We start from the raw sequence: 25,784 nt of genomic DNA, 5'->3' as shown, positions 1-25,784 counted from the left end.
TCCAATCATCGATACACACACACACAGCGTTTAGAGGTGGCCACGCAAGCTCCTCCCGTTCAACCGGTCACCCTTGTCTCGGACCAATCTGTTCATCGCCAGTTCGGTTCCGGATCTCAGAGAACGCAGAACTTATTTACAAGGTCGCGGCTGGGATTATTATTATTTTATTTTTTTAATTTATAGTTTTTGTTTGTTGTAAATTTTCTAGATTACCCCCCCCCCTCTCTCTCTCTCTCTCTCTCTCTCTCTCTTTCTCCTCTCCCTCCCCCAACCCCCAGCCCTTCCTAATATTTATTTCCCCCCCGTTTGAGCCGTCGCGATTACGAGGTTGAACAAGGGGAGGGGAAGGACATGAGTGAGTTGAGGAAGGACTTTGCCTCCGTTCTGAGCCTGAAAGACGAGCGGATTCGCGAACTGGAGACGCGGCTGACCGAGAGGGACGCCGAGATCCAGGAGCTGAGGAGGAAACTGCACAAATGCCAGTCGGTTCTCCCCAGCACGCAGATGGCGCCGAGGACCAGGAGAGCCCAGGGCATCTCGGCCGAGCCTCGAAGTTCCCTCTCCTTCCAAGATCTCACTCGCCAGTCCTTCAAGAGATACGCCAAGTCTGAAAGGTAAGCCTCTATATCTCTCCCTCACCCCCTCCCCCCCACCCCCATATCGCTCTGAAAAGTTCTGGAAATTGCAAACTGCAGACTGAAGAGGGCTTCAGATCCAAAGCATCATCTGTCCATTCATAGAAACACAGAGACATAGAAAACAGGTGCAGGAGTATGCCATTCGGCCCTTCGAGCCTGCACCGCCATTCAATATGATCCTGTACTTGCCTTCTCTCCATACCCCCTGATCCCTTTAGCCACAAGGGCCACACCTAACTCCCTCTCTCTCCTTCCACAGATGCTGCCTGACCCGCTGAGTTCTTCGGCACTTTGTGTTTTGCTCCGGGTTTAAGCCTCTGCGGTTTCTTGTGTCCTCTATTTTGTTTTGTAATCTATTTTTGAACCATCTATCCCAAACTGTCACCCGTTTAGTTTAGTTTAGAGGTCTAGCAGTGGTTTAGAAGTGACACACTGGTCAGCCCGAGGAGCACCTTCAGCAACAGACTGGTTCCACCAAGATGCAGCACAGAACGCCACAGGAGATCCTTCTTCCCTCTGGCTATCAAACTGTACAACTCCTCCCCCTTCTGTCGTGCAGTAGACTGACTCCTCTCCTCCCCTCCCCTCCCCTCTCTCCCCATCCCAATCTTTGCACATCCACAACCCTTTCTGCTCGTCACTTTAATTTAATGGTTCATGTATCTGGTTGTGTTTTTTTTTTAATGACTATTGGCAGATCAATTTCCCTCGTGGGAGAAATAAAGTTCTATCGTGTGGTATAGTGTCTCTCTCCCTTCCTCTCTCTGCACCCTCCCGGCCCCATCCCTTGGATGGACCGAAGCGCTCCACCACCCAACCTTCTTGCAATCGATGTGGGAGTACCTTACATAGAAACATAGAAAATAGGTGCAGGAGGAGGCCATTCGGCCCTTCGAGCCAGCACCACCATTCACTGTGATCATGGCTGATCATCCCCTATCAATAACCCGTGCCTGCCTTCTCCCCATATCCCATGACTCCACTAGCTCCGAGAACTCTATCTAACTCTCTCTTAAATCCTCTAACTCTCTCTTAAATCTCTCTCCCTTCTGACTGCTTTGCCTGACGAAGGGTCTCGACCCCCCCCCCCTCCCCCACCCCGACACGTCGCCCATTCCATCTCTCCAGAGATGCTGCCCGCCCCGCTGAGTGACTGGATTTTGTTTTGTGTATCTATCTTGCCCGACTAAAAACAAGCCAGTTGTGTTATAGCACGGACACGCGGAGATATTTGGGAGACGTTTCCAAGTGTTACTCTTAAGTTCTGTCCCAGCTTGGTCTGAACGTGTAGGAAGGAACTGCAGGTGCTGGCTCGCACCGAGGAAAAACACAAAACATGCTGGAGTAACTCAGCGGGACAGGGAGCGTCTCTGGAGAGAAGGGAATGGGGGGACGTTTCGGATCGAGACCGTTTCTTCAGACTATGTGTCAGTAGTTTCTTTTGATTTCACACCTCACCCTTCCTTATCTCGGTGACTCCCTCTCCCCTGACTCTCAGTCTGAAGAAGGGTCTCGACCCGAAACGGCGCCCATTCCTTCCCTCCAGAGATGCTGCCTGTCCCGCTGAGTTACTCCAGCATTTTTGCGTCTATTTTTCCATCTGAATGTAGATGTGACCGAAGTCGATATTTAACGGAGGTCGCATCAAAACTGCAGTTACGGGCTGTTGTTTGCGAAATACAACTAGGGATAAATATACCTCTCATTTGTGATAGCGACTACCGCGTATTATATGCCTGTACCGTGTATGTGTGTGTGTGTGTATGCGCGCTCCTTTCTCTCAATCTTATCATTTAATAGTTTAAAAAAAAAACCCTGCCAAGGTCATAAGTCAAGAGAGAGTCAAGAGTGTTTATTGTCATGTGTCCCGAAACGGAACAATCAAATTCCTAGGTACACAAAATTGCTGGGGAAACTCAGCGGGTGCAGCAGCATCTATGGAGCGAAGGAAATAGGCGACGTTTCGGGCCGAAACCCTTCTTCAGGAATCAAATTCCTACTTGCAGCAGCACACCAGATATGTAATATACAATATTTTGTAAAACGCCAAGTACCATCTCCACCTGCACCTCGTCAAGGCCTAACCAGCATAATCAAGGACTTCAGAGGCTGAAGATAAGGGTCTCCACCTGAAACGTCTGGCCATTCCTTCTCACCAGAGATGCTGCCTGTCCCGCTGAGTTACTCCAGCATTTTGCGTCTGTCTTCGGTGTAAACCAGCATCTGTAGTTCCTTCCTGCACACGAGCCTAACCATGGCCCCTCTCTCTTCTCCCCTCATCCGTCAGGCTAGAGGTGTAGACGTATGAAAAAGCACACCTCCAGATTCAGGGACAGTTTCTATCTGGGAAAAGAGAGAGCTTGATAGGGCTCTTAAAGATAGCGGAGTCAGGAGATTATGGGGAGAAGGCAGGAACGGGGTATTGATTGGCGATGATCAGCCATGATCACATTGAATGGCGGTGCTGGCTCGAAGGGCTAAATGGCCTACTCCTGCACCTATTGTCTATTGTCTATCAGGCAACTGAACCATCCTACCAACATCTAGAGAGCGGCACTGAGCTACCATTTATCTCATATATTTAATCGGACTTTAATGTACTTTATTTTGCTCTAAACGTTATATCCATTATCATGTATCTGTACTCTGTGTACGGCTCGGTTGTAAACGAGCATAGTCTTTCCGCTGACTGGTTAGCACACACACAAAAGCTTCTCACTGTACCTCAGTCCACATAACAAAAAACTAAACTAAACTAATAACCAACAAAAAAGTTATCTCTCTATCTCTCTATCTTGCTATCTCCCCAACTTGCTATCTATCTATCTATCTATCTATCTATCTATCTATCTATCTATCTATCTATCTATCTATCTATCTATCTATCTATCTCTATCTCTCTATCTCTCTATCTCTCTATCTCTCTATCTCTCTATCTCTCTATCTCTCTATCTATCTATCTATCTATCTATCTATCTATCTATCTATCTATCTATCTATCTATCTATCTATCTATCTATCTATCCATCTATCCATCTCTCAATCTCTCAATCTCTCAATCTCTCAATCTCTCAATCTCGCTATCTATCTATCTATCTATCTATCTATCTATCTATCTATCTATCTATCTATCTATCTATCTATCTATCTATCTATCTATCTATCTATCTATCTATCTCTCTCTCTCTCTCTCTCTCTCTCTATCTATCTATCTATCTATCTATCTATCTATCTATCTATCTATCTATCTATCTATCTATCTATCTATCTCTCTCTCTCTCTCTATCTCTCTCTCTCTCTATCTCTCTATCTCTATCTCTCTCTATCTATCTATTTATCTCTCTCTATATCTCTCTCTCTCTATCTCTCTATCTCTATCTCCCTCTCTCTCTCTTTATCTATCTCTATCGCTTTTATTGGTTAGTATATATATATATATATATATATATATATACGCACACACACACACACACATATATATACACACACACACACATATATATACACACACACACACATATATATATACACACACACACATATATATACACACACTATATAGCAAACGTTATTGTTGGTATCTATGTAATGTTTTCTATGTAATGTTATATCTATTTAGGTTAGTTTAGTTTAGAGATACAGAGCGGAAACAGGCCCTTCGGCCCACCGAGTCTGCACCGACCAGTGATCACCCTGTCCAGTAACATTATCCTGTACACACAAAATGTCCATTGACTGTTGGAAGAGTCACCGTAGAAATGAAGTGTTGTGGAGTTTCAGGTCGCAAACCCTCCCATTATCAGCTCATATTAGCGGCCATTATGGATAAATGAGCACGGCAGATGATGACTGGGCCCGTGATGTTCTAAGAGACAGTGTAATAAAATAAGAATTGCTAATGGCATTGCGTGCAGAGTGCCGCCCGATATTACATTAAATCTAATGCATAACTTACCGAGAATCTCCCTCGCTTCCACCCCGGAAACTATCTGATACCTTGACTGAGGATAGGTGGGCTAATTCTGGATGTACGGGCGGGTGTGAGGAAGGATTGGCTAGTTATAGAGTCTTCCCAGACCCGGCCAACCATGTCCCATTTACACTAGTCGCTCCTGCCTCCGTTTGGCCTCTAAATATGTCATATCCATTTACCTATCTAAATGTTTCTTAAATGTTACAATACTCCCTGCCTCAACAACCTCCTCAGGCAGCTCGTTCCATACACCCACCACCCTTTGTGTAAAAAATGTTACAACTCAGGTGCCTATTAAATCTTTCCCCCTCCCTCTCCTTAAATCTATGTCCTTTGGTCCTCGATTCCCCTACTCTGGGCATGAGACCCTGTGCATCTACCCGATCCATTCCTCTCATGATTTTGAACACCTCTATAAGATCATTCCTCATCCTCCTGCGCTGTAAGGAATAGAGTCCTAGACGAGAATCCTACTGTAGTTGTGGGGAAGGATTGGAGGGGGAGCATCCTTAATGGGCTGACAACGGAGGAGGTAAAATCACTTTCAAATCATAAGTTCATAAGTTCATGAGTGATAGGAGCAGAATTAGGCCATTCGGCTCATCAAGTCTGCTCTGCCATTCAATGTAATGGGATGTGATGCTGAGGGTCTATAAGGTGCTGGTCAGGCCGCATTTGGAGTATTATGAGCAAACTGGGGCAACATACCCAAGGAAGGATGTGCTGGCTCTGGAATGGGTCCAAAGGAGGTTTACAAAAATGATACCAGGAATGAGTAGGTTAACTTATGTTGAGCGTTTGTCGGCTCTGGGCCTGTACTCGCTGCAGTTTAGAAGAATAAGGGGGGGACCTCATTGAAACGTACTGAATAGTGAAAGGCTTGGATAGAGTGGATGTGGAGAGGATGTTTCCACTGGTGGGAGAGTCTAGGAGTAGAGGTCATAGTCTCAGAATTAAAGGTCGCCCAAAATTGCTCACAATATTCCAAATGCGGCCTGACCAGCGCCTTATAGCACCTCGGCATTACATCCCTGTTTTTATATTCCAGTCCCCATGAGATAAATGCTAGCATTGCGTTTGCCTTCCTTACTACCGATACGACTTGGAAATTAACTTTCTGGGTGATCCTGCACCAGCACTCCAAAGTCCCTTTGCCCCTCCAATTTCAGGATTCTCTCCCCATTTTCGAAAATAGTCTACCCCATTTATTCCTGCTACCAAAATGCATGACTCCACATTTTGCGAGATCATTTATTGACTGACCATCAAACGCGGGCTCATGTTGCAGGAGGAAGCTGCTGACAAAGGCAGCTAATGTCATCTTGTCTCTGGAGATAGGAGGGGTGGTGGGGGGGGGGGGGGGGGGGGGGGGGACGGGACACCAACTCTGAAACTCTTAAACCTCCCAGTGCCGATGGCAGCAGCTGGCGAGGAAAGCTCATCCCTCTGCAACTGCTGGGTCGAAGTTCAGCCACATTTGCAGCGTTTCCGGAGATAACTGCTATTGCCGAGCCTGCTGATGAATAATTGATGCAGCCATTGGGAGATAATAGCCATTCCGGGAAAGTGAGGGAGAGAGAGAGAGAGAGAGGGAGAGAGAGAGTGAGGGAGAGAGACGAGCCGACAGATGGCCAAGCGAAATTCTAGCCGCACTCTATGCTGAGTTGCATCAGAGGCGCGGATTTTTCAATCGCCTGCTCCAAAGCAGCCGAACATTCCATCAAGTCTGAAGGAGGGTCTCGACCCAGAACGTCACCCATTCCTTCTGGCCCAAGGTTAGGCCGGTCCCGCTGAGTTACTCCAGCATTTTGTGTTTATCTTCGATGTAAACCAGCATCTGCAGCTCCTTCCTACACATTCCTTCAAACATCTATATTCAAGAGGACTAGAAGATTAACAAAACGGACGTAATGCTGAGGCTTTATAAGGCATTGGGTCAGACCACATTTAGAGTATTGTGAGCTGTTTTGGGCTCCATGTCTGAGGAAGGAAGTGCTGGCTCTTGAGAGGGTCCAGTGGCGGTTTACGAGAATGATCCCAGGAATGATTGGGTTAGCGTGTGATGAGTGCTTGACAACACTGCGCCTGTACCCGCTGGTGTTTAGAAGGATGAGCGAGGACCTCACTGAAATTTATTGAATAGTGAAAGGCCTGGATAGAGTGGATGCTTCCACTAGTGGGAGAGTCTAGGACCACAGGCCATAGAATAGCCTCAGAATGAAAGGACGTTCCTTTGGGTAGGAGATGAGGAGGAATTTCTTTAGTCAAAAGGGTGGTGAATCTGTAGAATTCGGCACTGCAAGCCCTTTAAGGCAGCAACTCTACCGCTGCGCCACCGTGCCACTCCACCTTTAGATTTAGTGTCGATAGTGTTAGTGTACGGGGTGATCACAGGTCGGTGCAGTCTCGATGAGCCGAAGAACCTGTTTCCACTCTGCATCTCGAAAGTCTAAAGTTTAAAGCTGATGGATCTGCTGCCTCCCGACCTCGGGCGGCTGTCTGTGTCGAGTTTGCACGTTCTCCCTGTGACCGCGTGGGCTTCCTCCGGGTGCTCCGGTTTCCTCCCACACCCCAAAGACGTGGGGTTTTGTGGACGAATTAACCTCTGTGAGCTGCCGCTAGTTTGGAGGGAATGGATGAGAAAGTGGGATAACAGCGAAGCATGGACTCAATGGGCCGAAGGGCCTGTTTACATGCTGTATCTTTCAATTCAATCAATCAATTCCAAGAAGAAGGAAGTGTTGTTACTCAGGATGAAAGGAGACCAGGTGACCCACATCCTTGTTAAATTCTACAGCATTAATTCAAACCTTGTTTATATTAAATACTTTGTGCAATAAATGTTGTGCATTTGCATGGTTAGTTTAACTCCCTCTGCCATTCCTCACACTCCTATGCCTTTAGTGTTAGCTTGGAGATTCAGCACAAAACATCCACCGAGCCCGCGCCGACCAGCGACCCTACACACACTAACACTATCCTACACACACTAGGCATCATTCACAATTTTATTAGCCACAACAACTATTTCACTTGGAAGCAAATTTTTTGTGTTGTAAAATTGAACAGTTCTGTTAATTTCAAACTGCAGACTGAAGAAGGTTTCAGATCCAAAACACCATCTGTCCATTCCCTCCACAGTTGCTGCCTGACCCGCTGAGTTCCTCCGGCACTTTGTGTTTTTCTCAGGATTTAAGCCTCTGCAGTTTCTTGTGTCCCTATTGAGTTGCAATCTATCCCATACTGTCACCCGCTTAGTTTAGTTTAGTTGTCTAGTAGTGGTTTAGTAGTGACACACTGGTCAACCTGAGGAGTGCCTTCAGCAACAGACTGGTTCCACCAAGATGCAGCACAGAACGCCACAGCAGATCCTTCTTCCCTGTGGCTATCAAACTGTACAACTCCTCCCCCTTCTGTTGTGGGGTAGACTGAGGCTCACTCCCCCCCCCCCCCCCCCCCCCCCCCCCCATCCTTTCCACTCGTCACTTTAATTTCATGTTCCATGTATCTTGTGTTTTATGAATGTTGGCAGATCAATTTTCCTCCTGGGATGAATAAAGTTCTATCGTATTGTGTCGTATAGTTTAGTTTTAGAGATACAGCGTGGAAACAGGCCCTTCTGCCCACCGAATCCTTGCCGACCATTGATCACCCGTTCACACTAGTTTGGCCCACCAAGTCCATGCCGACCAGCGATCCCCGCACACTAACACTATCCTACACACTCTAGGGATAATTTACAATTTTACCAATCCGATTAAGCTAAACCGGAAACCGGATATCCCGCGCAGGTCACGGGGAAAATGTACAAACTCAATGCAGACAAGCGCCCGTCGTCAGGATCGAACCCGGGTCTCTGGCGTTGTAAAGGGGCTGTCCCACTGCGGCGACTTAATTGGCAAGTTAATTGGCTCCATTCCTGTTTACCATCTACACCGCGGATCTCCAATATAACACCAACAGCTGCTTTTTGCAGAAATTTTCGGATGACACAGCTGTTGTCGGCCTCATCAAAGGGGGCAATGAGGAGGAGTATAGAGACATAATAAGCAACTTTGTGGAGTGGAGTGCACACAATATCCTCCATCTTAACACCACAAAAACCAAGGAGATAGTTGTGGACTTCAGGAGGGAGAGGAGGAGGACTCAACCAACACCAATCACCATTAAGGGCACTGAGGTGGAGGTGGCCGCTAACCACAGGTACCTTGGTGTGCAGCTTGACAGTGAGCTGGACTGGAAGGGTCATATGGAGGCGGTGTACAGGAAGGGACAAAGTCGACTGTATTTTTTAAGGAGGCTGAGGTCATTCAACATCTGCCAACCCCTGCTGTGCAGTGTCTACCATTCAGTGGTGGCCAGTGCTCTGTTTTTTGCTTTGGCCTGTTGGGAAGATGGCGCCCGCATAGCGGACAAAAACAGACTGGACAAGCTGATCAGGAAGGCCGGCTCAGTGGTCTGAGCAACGAACGGTCCAGCAGGTGGCAGAGGCCAGCACTCTGAACAAACTGGGTTCAATAATGACCAACCCCACTCACCCACTCCACGCCCTGAAGGTGATCAAGAGCAGCATCTTCAGTCAGAGACTGATTGCACCAATGTGCAAAACTGAGAGACATAGGAAGTCTTGTATACCAGCTGCTATTAGGTTATATAATGCGCATAAATAACTGCATTTTTTTTCATTCATTGTATTTTAACTTGTATTTTAACTTGTATTTTAACTTGTTAAGTATGGAAGCTATTTGAGGAAATGTGTGGTGTTATGTCTGTCTTGAAGCTGTCGTGGCACTGTAATTTCCTGTAAAGGATTATTAAAGGTATAATCAATCAATCAAGTTTAGAAGAGTTTGCCCTCGACCCATACTCGCAGCATGGTCGACACGAGGTCGTAGGAGGTCTTTGTAACTCTTCTTCATGCTCGAGAGTAGTCCCCACGTACTCGAGGCCTCAGCTAGGTCGCGGCTTATTTTTCAACATGCTGAAAAATGCCCGAGAGTAAAAAAAGGTCACCATGGAAAAAATCGATACTTTTTTTACTCGTAGGTTTAGTCGAGGTAGGTCGTAGTAGGTCGGCATGTTATTCGTAGGTAATCGAGGGTAGTCGAAGCTAGTCGAAGCTAGTCTTCAACATAGTCGAAGGAGATCGTTCTTCCTCTCTCACTATCGGTGTCCAATTTTCCCGAAGCTAGTCGAAGCTAGTCTTTAATAGTCGAAGGAGTCTTCACCTAACAGTTTTTCAACTCTCTAAACTCGGCAATTAGGTCGCCACAGTGGGACAGCCCCTTGCGTCAGCAACTCTACCGCTGTGCCACCCTGCCACCCTCCTTTTAATGCACATTTAATGCTTCAAACTTTTTAAAAAAATCACTTCCAGAGACTGCGCATTGCTAGCCATTGCCAGCATAAGCCAGCAAATTAGTCGAGTCCACAGTCAAGAGTTAAGAGTGTTTTAATGTCCAGGAGGAACTGCAGATGCTTGTTTAAACCGAAGATAGACACAAAAAGCTGGAGTAACTCAGCGGGACAGCTGTCTGGGGAAGGGTCTCGAATGGATAGAAAATTGGTTGGCAGACAGGAAACAAAAAGCGTAGGGATTAACGTGTCCCTTTCAGAATGGCAGGCAGTGACTAGTGGGGAATCACAAGGCTCGGTGCTGGGACAGCAGCTATTTACAATATACATCAATGATTTGGATGAAGGGATTGAAAGCAACATTAGCAAATTTGCAGATGACACAAAGCTGGGTGGCAGTGTGTACTGTGAGGAGGATGCTATGAGAATGCAGGGTGATTTGCACAGGTTGGGGGAGTGGACGGATGCATGGCAGATGATGTTTAATGTGGAGAAATGTGAGGTTATCCACTTTAGCATCAAAAACAGAAGGCAGATTACTATCTAAATGGCGTCAAGTTGGGAAAAGGGGATGTACACCGGGATCTGGGGGTCCTTGTTCATCAGTCTATGAAAGTAAGCATGCAGGTACAGCAGGCAGTGAAGAAAGCGAATGGCATGTTGGCCTTTATAACACGAGGAGTCGAGTATCGGAGCAAGTAGGTCCTTCTGCAGTTGTACAGAGCCCTAGTGAGACCACACCTGAGCATTGTGTGCAGTTTTGGTCCCCTAATTTGAAGAAGGACATTCTTGCTATTGAGTAAGTGCAGCGTAGTTTACAAGGTTAATTCCCGGGATGGCGGGACTGTCATATGCTGAGAGAATGGAGCAACTGGGCTTGTACACTCTGGAGTTTAGAAGGATGAGAGGGTATCTTATTGAAACATATAAGATTGTTAAGGGTTTGGACACGCTGGAGGCAGGAAACATGTTCTCGATGTTGGCGGAGTCCAGAACCAGGGGCCACAGTTTAAGAATAAGGGGTAAGCCATTTAGAATGGAGACAGGGAAACACTGTTTCTCACAGAGTTGTGAGTGTGTGAAATTCTCTGCCTCAGAGGGCAGTGGAGGCAGGTTCTCTGGATGCTTTCAAGAGAGAGCGGGATAGGGCTCTTAAAGATAGCGGAGTCAGGGGATATGGGGAAAAGGCAGGAACGGGGTACTGATTGGGGATGATCAGCCATGATCACATTGAATGGCAGTGCTGGCTTGAAGGGCCGAATGGCCTCCTCATGCACCTATTGTCTATTGTCTATTGACCCGAAACATCACCCGTACCTCCTCTCCAGAGATGCTGTGTGTCCTGCTAAGTTACTCCAACTTTGTGTGTCTATCTTTGGTTTAATCCAGCGTCTGCTCTTCCTTCCTACATATATTGCCCACGACCAGTTGTCTTTGAAGTGATGGCATCGAGCTGCTTTCCTGAACGCACTGCAGCCGTTCTGGTGAAGGTGCACCTGCAATGAGCCACAAGATTTAGACCTAGTGGCACTGACAGAAAACAGCATTGTTTTACAAAGTCAGGATGTTATGTGACTTGGAAAGGAACCCGAAGGCACTGGTGTCCCCCGCACATGCTGCCCTTATTTCTCTTGTTGCTAAAGTCCTAGTGATTGGGGCGACAGGCCGGTGCAGCGGTAGAGTTGCTGCCTTACAGCGCCTGACAGTGTTCATTCCTGACTGTGGGTGCTGTCCTGCACAGAGTTTGTACGTTCTCCCCGTGACCAGCATGGGTTTTCTCCGGGTGCACTGCTTTCCTCCCACACACCAAAGACGTGCAGGTTTGTAGGTTAATTGTCTTCTGCAAATTGTAGCTGGGATGTTGAGTAGAACTTGTGTACGTGTGTTCAGGTGACCAATGGCCAGCGTGGACTCAGTGGGCCGAAGGGCCTGTTCTCACTCTGTATCGCTGAATTACTCAGAAAGTACAGATCTGTAGGTTAATTGGCTTCGGTAATAATTCTAAAATTGTCCCTAATGACGACAGATGGCACAATGGGCTAAGTGTTCGGCTGGCAACCGGAAGGTAGCCGGTTCGAATCCCGCTTGGAGTGCATACTGTCGTTGTGTCCTTGGGCAAGACACTTCACCCACCTTTGCCTGTGTGTGAATGCGTGTGAATGTGTGTGAGTGATTGGTGGTGGTCGGAGGGGCCGTAGGCGCAGATTGGCAGCCACGCTTCCGTCAGTCTGCCCCAGGGCAGCTGTGGCTACAGAAGTAGCTTACCACCACCGAGTGTGACTGAGGAGTGAATGAATAATGCGATGTAAAGCGCCTTGAGTATTAGAAAGGCGCTATATAAATCCCATCCATCATTATTATTATTAGTGTGTAGCATAGTGTTAGTGTTTGGGTGATCGCTGGTCGGCGCTGACTCGGTGGGGCGATGGGCCTGATTTTGTTTCCATGCTGCATCTCTCAAGTCTAATGTAAAAGCTGTGTGTATAATGGTCCAGGTGAGTAACTACAATGAATTTTGTAGACCACACACTCTGCAGCCACTGCGCATTAATAGTGGAGGGAATGAATGTTCAGGATGATGGATTGAGTACCAATCCATATAGAGTCATAGAGCACGGAAACAGACCTTTCAGCCCAACTTGTCCACGCTGACCTAGATGTCCCATCTACAGTACGTTTGGATCATCTGCCTCCGTTTGGTCCATATCCCTCTCAATCTTTCCTGCCCGCATGTACCCATCCAAATGTTATTTACAGGTGTCCCTATTTTGTTATTGAGTCGTAGAGCCAAAGAGTGGCCGAGTCGTAGGCCCTTTGGCCCCACTTGCCCACACCAACCAACTTGCCCGAACTGCACCAGTCCCACCTGCCTGCGCTTGGCCCACATCCCTCTCAACCTGTCCTATCCATGCACCTGTCTGAAGAAGGGTTTCGGACCGAAACGTCGCCTATTTCCTTCGCTCCATAGATGCTGCTGCACCCGCTGAGTTTCCCCAGCAATTTTGTGTACCTTAAATGTTTCTTTGTTTCTTTTTTCTTTTTAATAATCTTTTTATTAGAGGCAGATACATACCCTATTAAAAACATTTCATGTATATCATTCCTACATTACTAATATTATCAATTGATATTAACTCTGCTTCTATTATTATTTTTTTTAATATAGATTGAAAATAAGAAAGAGAGAAAAAAAAAAAAGAAAAAAGTATGATAAAGAAGAATGGAATAATTTACTAAAAATACAACTTTGGAGATAAGTTTGTAAATTATAAAGTATAACTTTTCATCTAATCCTTAATTCGAGTTTCAGTCAGGTTCTCGTGGCAGGAACGGGGTACTGGCATGGTACGCCCTGGCCACACCAACCAACTTGTCCTAACTGCACCAGTCCCACCTGCCTGCGCTTGGCCCACATCCCTCTAAACCTGTCCTATCCATGTATCTGTCTAAATGTTTCTTAAACACTACTATAGCACCTGCCTCAAGTACCTCCTCCAGCAGTTCGATCCATACACCCACCACCCTTTGTGTAAAAAGGTTAACCTCAGATTCCTATTAAATCTATCCCCCCTCACCTCAAACCTATCTTCTCATGTACCTGTCCAAATGTTTTTTTTAATGTTTTTTTTGCATGGTGTTTTTTTTACTGACAAGAAACATAGGTGCAGGAGAAGGCCATTCGGCCCATCGAGCCAGTACCGCCATTCAATATGATCGTGGCTGATCATTTAAAATTAGTATCCCGTTCCTGCTTTTTCCCCGTATCCCTTGATTCATTTAGCCCAAAGAGCTAAATCTAACTCTCTCTTGAAACCATCCAGTGAATTGGCCTCCACTGCCTTCTGTGGCAGAGAATTCCACATATTCACAACTCTTTGGGTGAGTGAGAAACCTTAGGACCCACCCGTTGACCTTTAGTAAATGACATGGGATCTTGGTCATGGGCATCTATTTAATGGTCAATATGGCCAAGTTGGGCCGAAGAGCCTGTTGTATGAATGAATGAATGAATGAATGAATGAATGAATGCTATATAGTCTCATGTGACAAGTCACAGTGAAATTCTATGCTTACGTACCCAAGGTATGCAAATAGTCGCCACGCAAAGGGCGCTTACAAAGTTCCAAAGCATCCCGTGCGGCGGGACTACCGTTGTTCTTCACCCCTCCCCCTTCCCTCATGGTGGTCCCCCCCCCCCCCCCCCCCCCCCCGCGCCGGGTCCCCATTGTCCATTGTTCTTCCCCCTCACTCACACCCTCACCTCCTTTGTTCCTTCCCCCGGCAGCGACGTCCTCACTCCCGCCTGGTCCGTCCTCGTCCGTCGGTCAGCGCCATCAACGGCTGCCGCACCGACTTCTCCACTAACGCTTCCGGGTCCTCACTCCTGAGGACTCCGTGATGCCTGTGGCATATGTGGTGCATGACTCCGTGGCTCGATGATGCTTTTTTCCCCCCCTTTTTTTACTCAAAAATATATATTTATTCAAATACTAAAATAATATATACAGTACAGCAAAAAACAAAACAGAACCCACCACCATAATACACGACAAAATAGATCACCATAATACACGACAAACGATATGCTATTATACAACTATTTTACAATCCTTGCCAAGGATGCATTCAACTCCCCCGCAGTGCCCAGCGTTCCTGGAAACCCCCCAGGGTGCCCGTGGGCAGCGCGCAGTCCCTCGCTACCATCGACTCCACAGTCAAAAAGGCCCAACAGAGGCTGTACTTCCTGCGGCAGCTGAGGAAGCACAATCTGCCACAGGCAATGATGGTCCAATTCTACACGGCCATCGTAGAGTCTGTCCTCACCTTCTCCATCATGGTCTGGTTTGGCTCAGCCACCAAGCACGACACCCGGAAGCTGCAGTGAATCGTCCGATCAGCGGAGAAGGTGCATTGGCTGCAACCTTCCCTCCATTGATGAACTGTACACTGCAAGGGCCAGGAAGCGAGTGGGCAAGATCATCTCTGACCCCTCTCATCCTGGCCACAAACTCTTTGAATCACTTCCCTCTGGAAGGCGACTCCGGACTGTCAAAGCTGCCACAGCCAGACATAAAAACAGTTTTTATCCACGAGTAGTTGCTCTACTCAACGGCCAAAAATGTGTAGCTTCCCTTTGATCTGGTATTTTGTTGGTTCACATGCTTGATCGATGGTGTTTTATCATTAATGTTTTATTATTATTAATGTTTAGTGTTTTCTGAGTCATTCGTCACGGTCAGTGTATGTCATGTTGTTACTTGTGGGCGGAGCACCAAGGCAAATTCCTTGTATGTGAATACTTGGCCAATAAACTTACTTACTTACTCTAACACCACCCGGGCACGGACGTAGCCCCGTAAAAGGAGCAGGCAGCCGGTTCGGGATGGGAAAGAACAAATAAGAGAAGGGTGAGAATGAGGATCTGCTTCTCAAGGCGGATGGATTGTTGCAACGTTAAATGATGGATGACATGTCGACCCAGGGGGACTGTTATTTGCATCATGAGCCAACTGGGAATTGTATTTATGTGTGGCAATGATCTAACTGATCTGTAAGCAAAAAAAGAATCTCACCGTACCTTGGTACACGTGATAAATGAAGAAACCATTGAACCACCCAAGAGCCAGCAACTTCCTCACATCCTGCGCATTGACATTTCGCTCATGTTTCCAAAGTTCCAATAAACTAAACTGAACTAAAGAACAATTAATGAATGATATGCAAAAAAAGTCACTATGATAAAGGAAACAGGCCATTGTTTGCATATCTTTCATTCGTTGTTCTTTATATCTCTATATCATCTTCTATATCTCTCGTTTCTCTTTCCCGTGACTTCATTCTGAAGAAGGGTCTCGACCCGAAACGTTACCCATTCCTCCTCTCCAGAGATGCTGCCTGTCCCGCTGAGTCACTCCAGCTTTTTGGTGTCTATCTTTGGTTTAAACCAACATCTGCAGTTCCTTCCTACACGTTTCATATCGCACTTTGGGTCTTTTTGTGTTGAATCAGTGCAATTCATTGCCACAGATGGCAGTGGAGGCCAAGTCATGGGGTATTTTTAAAGTGGACATTGATAGGCTCTTGATTAGCAGGGACGTCATAGGTTATGGGGAGAAGGCAGGAGAATGGGGTTGAGAGGGAAAGATAGATCAACCATGATCGCCTAGTGGTGCAGATGCGATGGGCCGAATGGCCTAATTCTGTTCCTAAGTCTTATGATCTTATGGTCTATGTGAAATAAATTTTGCTGAACGCATTAAGGCTTGACATTTTTAAGTTTGACCAAGTTAAAAAGATACAATCCTGAAGGCCCACCTGGAATAGCTTTGACACCACAGAGTGTACCTTTTAATTTATTTTGCTTTAAGAATGCCACATGTGGCAATTGATCAACCACTTTTGTTGCTGCTTGCATCAAAATGTGGTGATACAGTCCAGTATAGTTATATGGGGCAAAAAATCAAAAACTATTTAAGTTCTCTGAAAGAAAATCTAGTCAAAGTAATAATTAAAGTCTGAACTAGCCTCCAATAGTTGGTTATAGGGGCTTGTGAATTGCTGCCTTGCAGCGCCAGACACCCGGGTTCGCTGCTGAGTGTGGGTGCTGTCGGTATGGAGTTTGCAAGTTTTCCCTGTGACCTGTGTGGGTTTTCTCTGGGTGCTCCGGTTTCCTCCCACACTCTAAAGACGTACAGGCTTGCATGTTTATTGGCTTAGGTAAAGTTGCAAATTGTCCCTAATTTCATTGCTTCATGGTTTATTGTCACATGCACCGAGGTACAGTGAAAAGCTTTTGTTGCGTGCTAACCAGTCAGCAGAAAGACAATACCTGATTACAATCGATCCATTTATAGTGTATAGACACATAATCAGGGAATAACGTTTAGTGCAAAGTAAAGCCAGCAAAGTCCGATCAAGGATAGTCCGAGAGTTTTAGAAGGAACTGCAGATGCTGGAAAATCCAAGGTAACCAAAAGTGCTGGAGAAGGGTTTCGGCCCGAAACGTTGCCTATTTCCTTCGCTCCATAGATGTTGCTGCACCTGCTGAGTTTCTCCAGCACTTTTGTCCACCTTCGATAGTCCGAGAGTCATCAAAGAAGCGGCTGTGGAAAGCATCTCGTCCGGAAATATCACGATTTGGTTTGTGAACCGCTCTGCCCAGGATAAGAAGGCTATGCAGAGAGTAGTGCGTTCGGCCGAATGCACTATGGGAACTACACTCACCCCTCTGCAGGAACTATACGTCAGAAGGTGCAACTCCAGAGCCACCAAGATCAAGGGAGACTCCTTCCATCCCAGTAACGGACTGTTTCAGCTGTTCCGGTCTGTTTGTAGTTTGTAGTTTTTGCACAATCCACAAGCATTGCCACTTTTCATTTCACTGCACATCTCGTATGTGTATGTGACGAATAAACTTGACTTGACTTGATGTAGACATTAGTTCAGAATTGCTCTCTGGTTGTGGTAGGATGATTCAGTTGCCTGATAACAGCTGGGAAGAAATTGTCCCTAGTGTGCATAGGATAGTGTTAATGTGCAAGGATAGTTAGTCGGCGCAGACTCAGTGGGCCGAAGGGCCTGTTTCCGTACTGTATCTCTAAACTAAACTAAACTAAGGGATCGGATGTTCAATGGTACTTTATTGTCACGTGTTCCTATGTGCAGAGAAATTCATTTTTTGCATGCAGAAACAAAATATTATTTAGTTCTCAAAATTGTGTGAAACACCAATAAAAAATGGGCAAAATCATCTCTGAAATGAGTCGAAACTAAAGAACAAACAACTCGGGCTTGTGCAGGGTAATAGCAAATGTGAAATAATTTCTTCACGCCTCAAAACCCTGAAGAAAAGCGAATATCGTGCATGTAATGCAGTCGTTTATTTCTGCGCCTGCTTTCGTTTATTTGCATTTATCATCCATCGCTAATGGACCTTGGACTGACTGCGTCACCAAGCCATTCATTAAGAGTCGGTGACATTGCTAAGGCTCAGGAGACGAAAAGAAAGGCCAGGTCACGTCTCAGCGTTTTTTTCCACCCATACAGGATGTTAATCCACTAAATCTGTAGCGGCAACATCGACAAGCTTATAGTTTCGCTGTCATCGTTATGTTTTTATTTAACTAATTGACGTGAAATTCTGCGCCTGAATCGATGGGGATTTGGGCTCAGGTTGTCTTGATCATCCCGTCCAAACCTTCGGTATCGTTAGTTCAATAAAGACCATGGCCACAAAGATACCTTGATCCGATACGGGTCACACTGATTCACATCAAGTTAACTAACATTGCACTGTGGTGGATGTTAAATTTGTGTTTATGGTGTGTTTTTGTCTTTTTTATTATATGTATGACTGTATGGCAACAAAATTTCGTTCAGACCGAAAGGTCTGAATGACAAATAAATTCAATTCAATTCAATTCAATTCAATCTGTGGCTTAGGTGTGCTTTGGACGTTTGGAACAATTTCACATCCATCCACGTGTGTTTCAGATTCACAACTAGAGAGTTGTGAATCTGTGGTATTCTCTGCCACAGAAGGCAGTGGAGGCCAATTCGCTGGATGTCTTCAAGAGAGCGTTAGATTCAACTCTTAGGGCTAAAAAGGAATCAAGGGATATGGGGGAAAAATCAGGATCATTTTAGATGATCAGCTATGATCAGATTGAATGACGGTGCCGGCTCGAAGGGCCGAATGGCAGACTCCTGCACCTATTTTCTATGTTTCTATGTCTCTATGTTTCCCGTCCAATTAGCACTTCTCAGCAGCAACTGTGAGCAGTGAAAATATCGGACGTGAGTTTTGAGATCTTGCTCGGGAATGAGAAAATGGATTATTCAAGCTACTCATGTGCTTATTGATTTCAATCGGAAGAGCTTGTCAGGAAGTACTAAAGGGAGATATTTGAAACCACCCTTTTTGCCTGAGGAGCTTTCAAGGGCAGGAGTGACGAGCGCAATCCATGGACAAAACGCAATCTGGAAGTCTAGACGCAGTGGATTTAGCTTTGCGAGGGTGAGATCATCTCTATTCACCAGTTCAGCAAATCTCTTTCTTCACAAACTCTGACAAACATTGGCAATCAAAAAACTCTGGGACAATAAAATGGAATCACCCTGGCCGCTAACACTGGCAGTATATATCGATACGAGGCAGTATCACAGCAGCCATTACCCCTGCTATGGAGATTCAAGAAGTATCTCTAATGGATTATTAATTTAATCGTAAGCGTATGGTTCGAAATGAGCCAGTGCTGCAATCATTTGAGTGATTCAACAATAATATTCTTATCACTCCTAATGTTGTATTATTTTAGAAAGACCATTAACAATAACATTATGACTTTGGTTAAGTATTTTTTTGGCTATTTTTTTCTATACAGTTCCATTAAAATGTAATAAGGCAGATTATTTTTCCATTCAGTATCCAGACTGGGCATGGACCTGGTTTAGTGGTATTTTTGAATATATATATATATATATATAGATTCAAATATATTACTAAAACAGGTCCAGATATATATCTGTATCTGCATAGAACGACAAGGCCAGCAGCATAATCAAGGACGAGTCACACCCCGGCCGGTCCCACTTCTCCCCTCTCCCATTGGGCAAATGGTACAGAAGGATTAAAACGCATAACTCCAGATTCAGGGACAGTTTCTTCCCAGCTGTTATCAACTGGAGAGCCGTCCTAATCCTCTATCTACCTCATTGGAGACCCTCAGACTATCTTTGATCGGACCTTACTGAACTTTAACTTGCACTAAACGCTATTCACGTTGTTCCGTTTATCATGAGGTGATAGGAGTAGATTCAGGCCATTTGGCCCATCAGGTCTACTCCGCCATTCAATCACGACTGATTTATCTCTCCCCATTCTCTTGCCTTCTCCCCATAACCTCTGACACCCGTACTAATCAAGAATCTATCTGCCTTAAAAATATCCACTGACGTGGCCTCTACAGCCTTCTGTGGCAAAGAATTCCACAGGTTCGCCACCCTCTGACTAAAGACATTTCTCCTCACCTCCTTACTTCCTAAAAGAACGTCCTTTAAGTCTGATATCACGTATCTGTGCACTGTGGATGGCTAGATTGTCTTTCCGCTGACTGGTTAGCACACGACAAAAGCTTTTCACCTGTGCCTCAGCACACATGACAATAATTTAAACTAAGCTAGCAGCTAAAATTCTGTTGATTGATAAATGGAGTTAAGGTTGGTTCTGATACAATTAAAGGCGGCACGCTGCCTCACAGCGCCAGACACACGGGTTCGACCCCCGATCTTGGGTACTGTCTGTGTGGAGTTTGCACGTTCTTCCCTGTGACCGCGTGGGTTTCCTCCCGGTGCTCCGGTTTGCCGCCACATCCCAAAGACGTGCCGGCTTGTTGGTTAATTGGCCTCTGTAAAATTGTCCCCCAGTGTGCAGGGAATGGATGAAAAAGTGGATTTAGAACTAGCGTGAACGGGTGATCAGTTTGTCTGTGCGGACACGGTGGACCTAAGGGCCAATTTCCATGCTGTATCTGGGCTTGTATTGCAGTCAGTCCAAGGTCTATTAGAAGGATGAGAGGATATATTATAGAAACATATAAAATTCTTAAGCGATTGGACAGGCTAGATGCAGGAAAAATGCTTCCCATGTTGGGGGAGTCCAGAATCAGGGGTCACACTTTAAGAATAAGGGGTAGGCCATTTTGGACTGAGATGAGGAAAAACGTTTTCACCCAGAGAGTTGTGAATCTGTGGAATTCTCTGCCACGGAAGGCAGTGGAGGCCAATTCACTGGATGTTTTCAAGAGAGAGTTCGATTTTTGCTCTTAGGGCTAACGGAATCAAGAGATATGGGGTGAAAGCAGGAATAGGGTACTGATTTTGGATGATCAGCCATGATTATATTGAATGGCAGTGCTGGCTCGAAGAGCTGAATGGCCTACTCCTGCATCTATGTTTCTATGTTTTAATGTTTCTATCTCTAAACTAAACTAAAGTCTTTTGAGGATAACCTGTGCTCTTTCTCCCCCACAATGAACTTCAAATGTGACCGAATATTTCCACTCCAGTTTTCGGCAGGCATGTGTTTGCAATATTATTGCTACTCGTGACTTGACGTAAATTAAAAATTAGCGCACAGATGTGGCGCATTAAACCAATTGATGGACTCAGATCTACTGGTGATACACAGTCAGCGTTCTCCCAGGGGTGATATTAAATGCTGTTGTCGACATAGAATAATGAAGCATAATCTGCTCTGGGGCCAACCTTGGTTATAGAGTCAGAGAGTCATAGAGTCATACAGCATGGAAACAGTCCCTTCAGCCCAACTTGCCCACACCGGCCAACATGTCCCAGCTGCACTAGTCCCACCTGCCTGCATTTGGCCCATATCCCTCTAAACCTGTCCTATTCATGTACCTGTCTAAATGTGTTATCAAAGTCAAAGTCAAAGTAGCCTTTATTGTCATTCAGACCTTGCGGTCTGAACGAAATTTTGTTGCCTTGCAGTCCTACATATAGTACAAAATGACAGAAACACACAATAAACACAGATTAACATCCACCACAGTGAGTTCACCAGGCACCTCCTCACTGTGATGGAAGGCAAAAGTCTTAAGTCTTTGTCTCATACCTTCTTATTCTCCCTCTGCACCGAGGCGATCCAGGCTTCAGATGTTGTGACCCCGTGGGGCGATGGTACATTATGATAGTCCCTGCCTCATCTACCTCCTCCAGCAGCTTGTTCCATATAACCACCACCCTTTGTGTAAAAAGGTCACGCCTCAGGTTCTTATTAAATCTTTCCCCCCTCACCTTGAACCTATGTCCTGTGGTTCTCGATTTCCCTACTCTGGGCACAAGACTCTATGCATTTTTCCCCATCTATTCCTCTCTTGCGGTGAACCTCTATTAGATCACCCCTCATCCTCCTGCGCCCCAAGGAATAAAGTCAAGTCAAGCCAATTTTATTTCTTTAGCACATTTAAAAACACCTCTCGTTGACCAAAGTGCTTTACATTAGTGCAGTTACTAAAGGGCCTGTCCCACGAGCATGCGACTCCATGCGGCAAGCGCGACCTAACGTGGTCGCTTGAGCCGTACGGCCTCGTGGGGCCGGTCCCACGTCGATCGCCGGAGCCATATGGAGTTGTGTGGAGCTGGTCCCGACATCGCGCGGGGCTCCGAAAAACTGACCGTGTTCAAAAATTCAGCGCGGCAATGGCCTGCCGGCCCGCAGTCGCCTCGGCGCCGTACACACCGCCTGGACGCCGTACATCACGCGCAAACTTCCCGTGGACTTCGCTCGAACTTCATGTCACTCACTCGACCTCTGCGCGGCCCCCCGCTTCTGGTTTGGTCGCGCTTCCCGCATGCAGTCGCATGCTCGTGGGACAGGCCCTTTAGGTCGCGCTTGCCGCATGCAGGTCGCATGCTCGTGGGACAGGCCCTTAACTTGCTACAAACAGTGGTACATGGATCAACAATACATACATACATACATACATACATACATACATACATACATACAGCAATCCCTCAGCGGATCTCAAGAAAGGCTTGAGAGTAGAAATAAGTTTTAAGTCTAGACTTAAAAGAGTTGATGGAGGGGGCAGTTCTGATGGGAAGAGGGATTCCATAGTCTAGGTGCTGCAACTGCAAAAGCGCAGTCGCCCCTGAGCTTATGCCTAGACCGCGCGATGGTCAGTAACCCCAAGTCGGCCGACCTGAGGGACCTGGAGTTAGTATGGTTGGTTAGCAGATTATTGATGTAGGTGGGGGCAAGCCTGTTAAGGGCTTTGTATACAAAAAGGAGGAGCTTGAAATTGATTCTGAGCTGCACTGGGCCTACGTTAGAGGTCTACTTTAAACCTCAAAATATACATTATGTTTCCACAAGGATTAGAGGTCATAGACTCAGAATTAAAGGACGTTCTTTTAGGGAGGAGACGACGAGGAATTTCTTTTGTCAGAGGTTGGTGAATCTGTGGGAATTCTTTGCCACAGCAGGCCTTGGAGGACAAGTCAGTGGATATTTTTAAGGCAGAGATCGATGGATTCTTTGATTAGTGCGGGTGTCAGAGGTTATGGGGAGAAGGCAGGAGAATGGGGTTAGGAGCGAGAGATAGATCAGCCATGATTGAATGGCGGAGTAGACTTGATGGGCCGAATGGCCTAATTCTGCTCCTATCACTAATGACCACTTATAAATGATCACACATTGTTGTCCTTTCTGGATCTGCCTGGCCTGGTTGTACCTCACCGACTATTCTGCTATAACTTCTCAAATAATTGATCGTAACATTTTAGCCTGAAATGGATATTCAGTAAATTTCTCTTTTGATTCCCCACTCATTTTTGCGTATGGGTATTGCGCAGACAGCACCCCCTAGCCCGGATCGAACCCGGGTCACTGGCGCCGTGAGGCAGCAACTCTACCGCTGCGCCACCGTGCCGCCCAAGTAAAGAGACAAAAAATAGATGTGTCAATTGGAGGGGCAAGATCCTTACCTGAAATAGTTTAACGGGCCTCTCCCATTTGGCGATTTTTTTTGGCGACTGCCAGCGTCATGTCAGTGTCGTCAAAAGGTTTTGAACATTTCAAAATCCAGCGGCGACAAAAAAAATGTTGCGACACTTGAAAAAACACCGCGCGTCATACGTGCGGCAGTCGCCGAAAAAAAATCGGCAAGTGGGACAGGCCCTTAACGCTGTCTTGCATCTGAAAGGTTGCGAGGGGACTTGTTAAGTGCTGCTGTCCTGGGGGATTAGTTTATGTTTCATTGGAGGTGTGAGAGGCTAATGGCAGCGGTGGGGGGGTGGGGGGGGGGGGAGGGAGGTCAGAGTGAGATATGGACCGAGCATTGAAGTGACAGATGACCAGAAGCTCAAGGTCACTCTCGCAGGCTGAAGAGATCTGTGCCACAAAATGGTTGCCTCAGTCTGCTTTTGGCTTCCAGAATACACAACACTAACATTAAAGAAATGCAAATAAACCTCTTCCATCCGGGAAGAGTGAGGTCGAAAGGCGAGCCTGCCAACAATGTTGTGCCGAAATTTCTATTCGAGAGTAAAGGAAGAGTGTTCTGTTCGCAGGGAGGAACTGCAGACATTAGTTTACACCGAAGATAGACTCAAAATGCTGGAGTAACTCAGCGGGCCAGGCAGCACCTCTGCAGCAAAGGAATAGGTGACGTTTCGGGTGGGAACTCTTCTCGAGACTGAATGTTAGAGGTGGGGGAGGGTGGTGGGGGTGGACTAGAGGTGAGAAAAGGCAGAACAAAACAGGGCTGGCAACAGATGGCCTCAAGAGGGGTGGAGCCCACAATGGTCCATTGTTGGCTGGGGAAGATGTGCTAACGGCAGGGATACTGGGGATGCGAACAGTGGAACTAGTGGGATGACTAGGGAGGGGAGGAGGGGAGGGGGGGGGGGGGGGAAGGAATGCAGGAGTTACTTGCAACGAGAGAACTCAACGTTCATACCACTGGGTTGTAAGCTGCCCAAGCAGAGTAAAGTAGACATGGTCAGGACAGATGTGATAGAAATGGAGATACGTGGAGAAGGGAAATGTACCCTTTATAGGAGGCAGGAGAGCTGGAGGTGTAACATAGAAACATAGAAACATAGAAAATAGGTGCAGGAGTAGGCCATTCGGCCCTTCGAGCCTGCACCGCCATTCAATGTGATCATGGCTGATCATCCAACTCAGTATCCTGTACCTGCCTTCTCTCCATACCCCTGATCCCTTTAGCCACAAGGACCACATCTAACTCCCTCTTAAATATAGCCAATGAACTTCTGTGGCAGAGAATTCCAGAGATTCACCACTCTCTGTGTGAAAAATGTTTTCCTCATCTCGGTCCGAAAAGATTTCCCTCTTATCCTTAAACTGTGACCCCTTGTTCTGGACTTCCCCAACATCGGGAACAATCTTCCTGCATCTAGCCTATCCAACCCCTTAAGAATTTTGTAACTTTCTATAAGATCCCCCCTCAATCTTCTAAATTCTAGCGAGTACAAACCGAGTCTATCCAGTCTTTCTTCATATGAAAGTCCTGACATCCCAGGAATCAGTCTGGTGAACCTTCTCTGTACTCCCTCTATGGCAAGAATGTCTTTCCTCAGGTGTAGCCAAGGTGTTGGAGTACCTCAGCGGGTCAGGCACCATCCATGGAGAGAATGGACAGGCGACATTTCGGGTCGGAACCGTTCTTCAGACTCAATTTGTCAAATACCTGTTTAGTTTAGTTTCGTTTAGTTCAGAGATACAGCACAGAAACAGGCCCTTCGGCCCACCGAGTCCGTGCCGACCAGCGATCCCCGCACATTAACACCATCCTACACACACACACACTAGGATTAGATTTACGCCAAGCCAGTTAACCTACAAACCTGTACCTCTTTGGAGTGTGGGAGGAAACCGAAGATCTCGGAAAAAACCCACGCAGGTCACGGGGAAGGACGTACAAACCCTGTACAGACAAGCACCCGTAGTCGGGATCGAACCCGGGACTCTGGCGCTGTGAGGCGGTAACTCTACCGCTGCGCCACCGTGCCGCCCGCGGTTTAGTTCGTCCGCCCCCACAAATGAAGTTAGAGTTTGATGAAAAAAGTGGAAGAGTTGAATTATGTTAAATTGGGGGAGAACGGCAGAGCTTTACAATGAATTGAAACGTGAAACTGGTGCTGAAAACTGGGATTTTGTTACATGGCTTTTTTTCTGTTCTAATTCCCAAGTAACGTTTTTTTATTATGTTGTGGTGATAAATCCTGCGAAAGTAAATTGGAAGGGATCGAGGGTTTGGACATTTAAC

The 25,784-nt window shown here is 46.3% G+C and overlaps 1 protein-coding gene across 1 annotated transcript in view; it reads left to right on the top strand.

Annotated features, from left to right (window-relative positions):
• The first annotated feature begins 283 nt into the window (after positions 1 to 283).
• The window catches only part of prkg1 (protein kinase cGMP-dependent 1), a 445,216-nt gene continuing 419,715 nt past the window's right edge, over positions 284 to 25,784 (top strand). The window contains exon 1 of the mRNA XM_033034352.1: positions 284 to 617. Within this exon, the coding sequence (XP_032890243.1) occupies positions 355 to 617 (263 nt within the window). The 5' untranslated portion in view covers positions 284 to 354. The remainder of the gene's footprint in view (positions 618 to 25,784) is intronic.

This window comes from Amblyraja radiata, chromosome 15 (assembly GCF_010909765.2).
Source record: "Amblyraja radiata isolate CabotCenter1 chromosome 15, sAmbRad1.1.pri, whole genome shotgun sequence".
Classification (NCBI taxonomy): domain Eukaryota; kingdom Metazoa; phylum Chordata; class Chondrichthyes; order Rajiformes; family Rajidae; genus Amblyraja; species Amblyraja radiata.
Note: the sequence above shows the minus strand (reverse complement) of the source record. Positions and strands in the feature narration are given on the sequence as shown.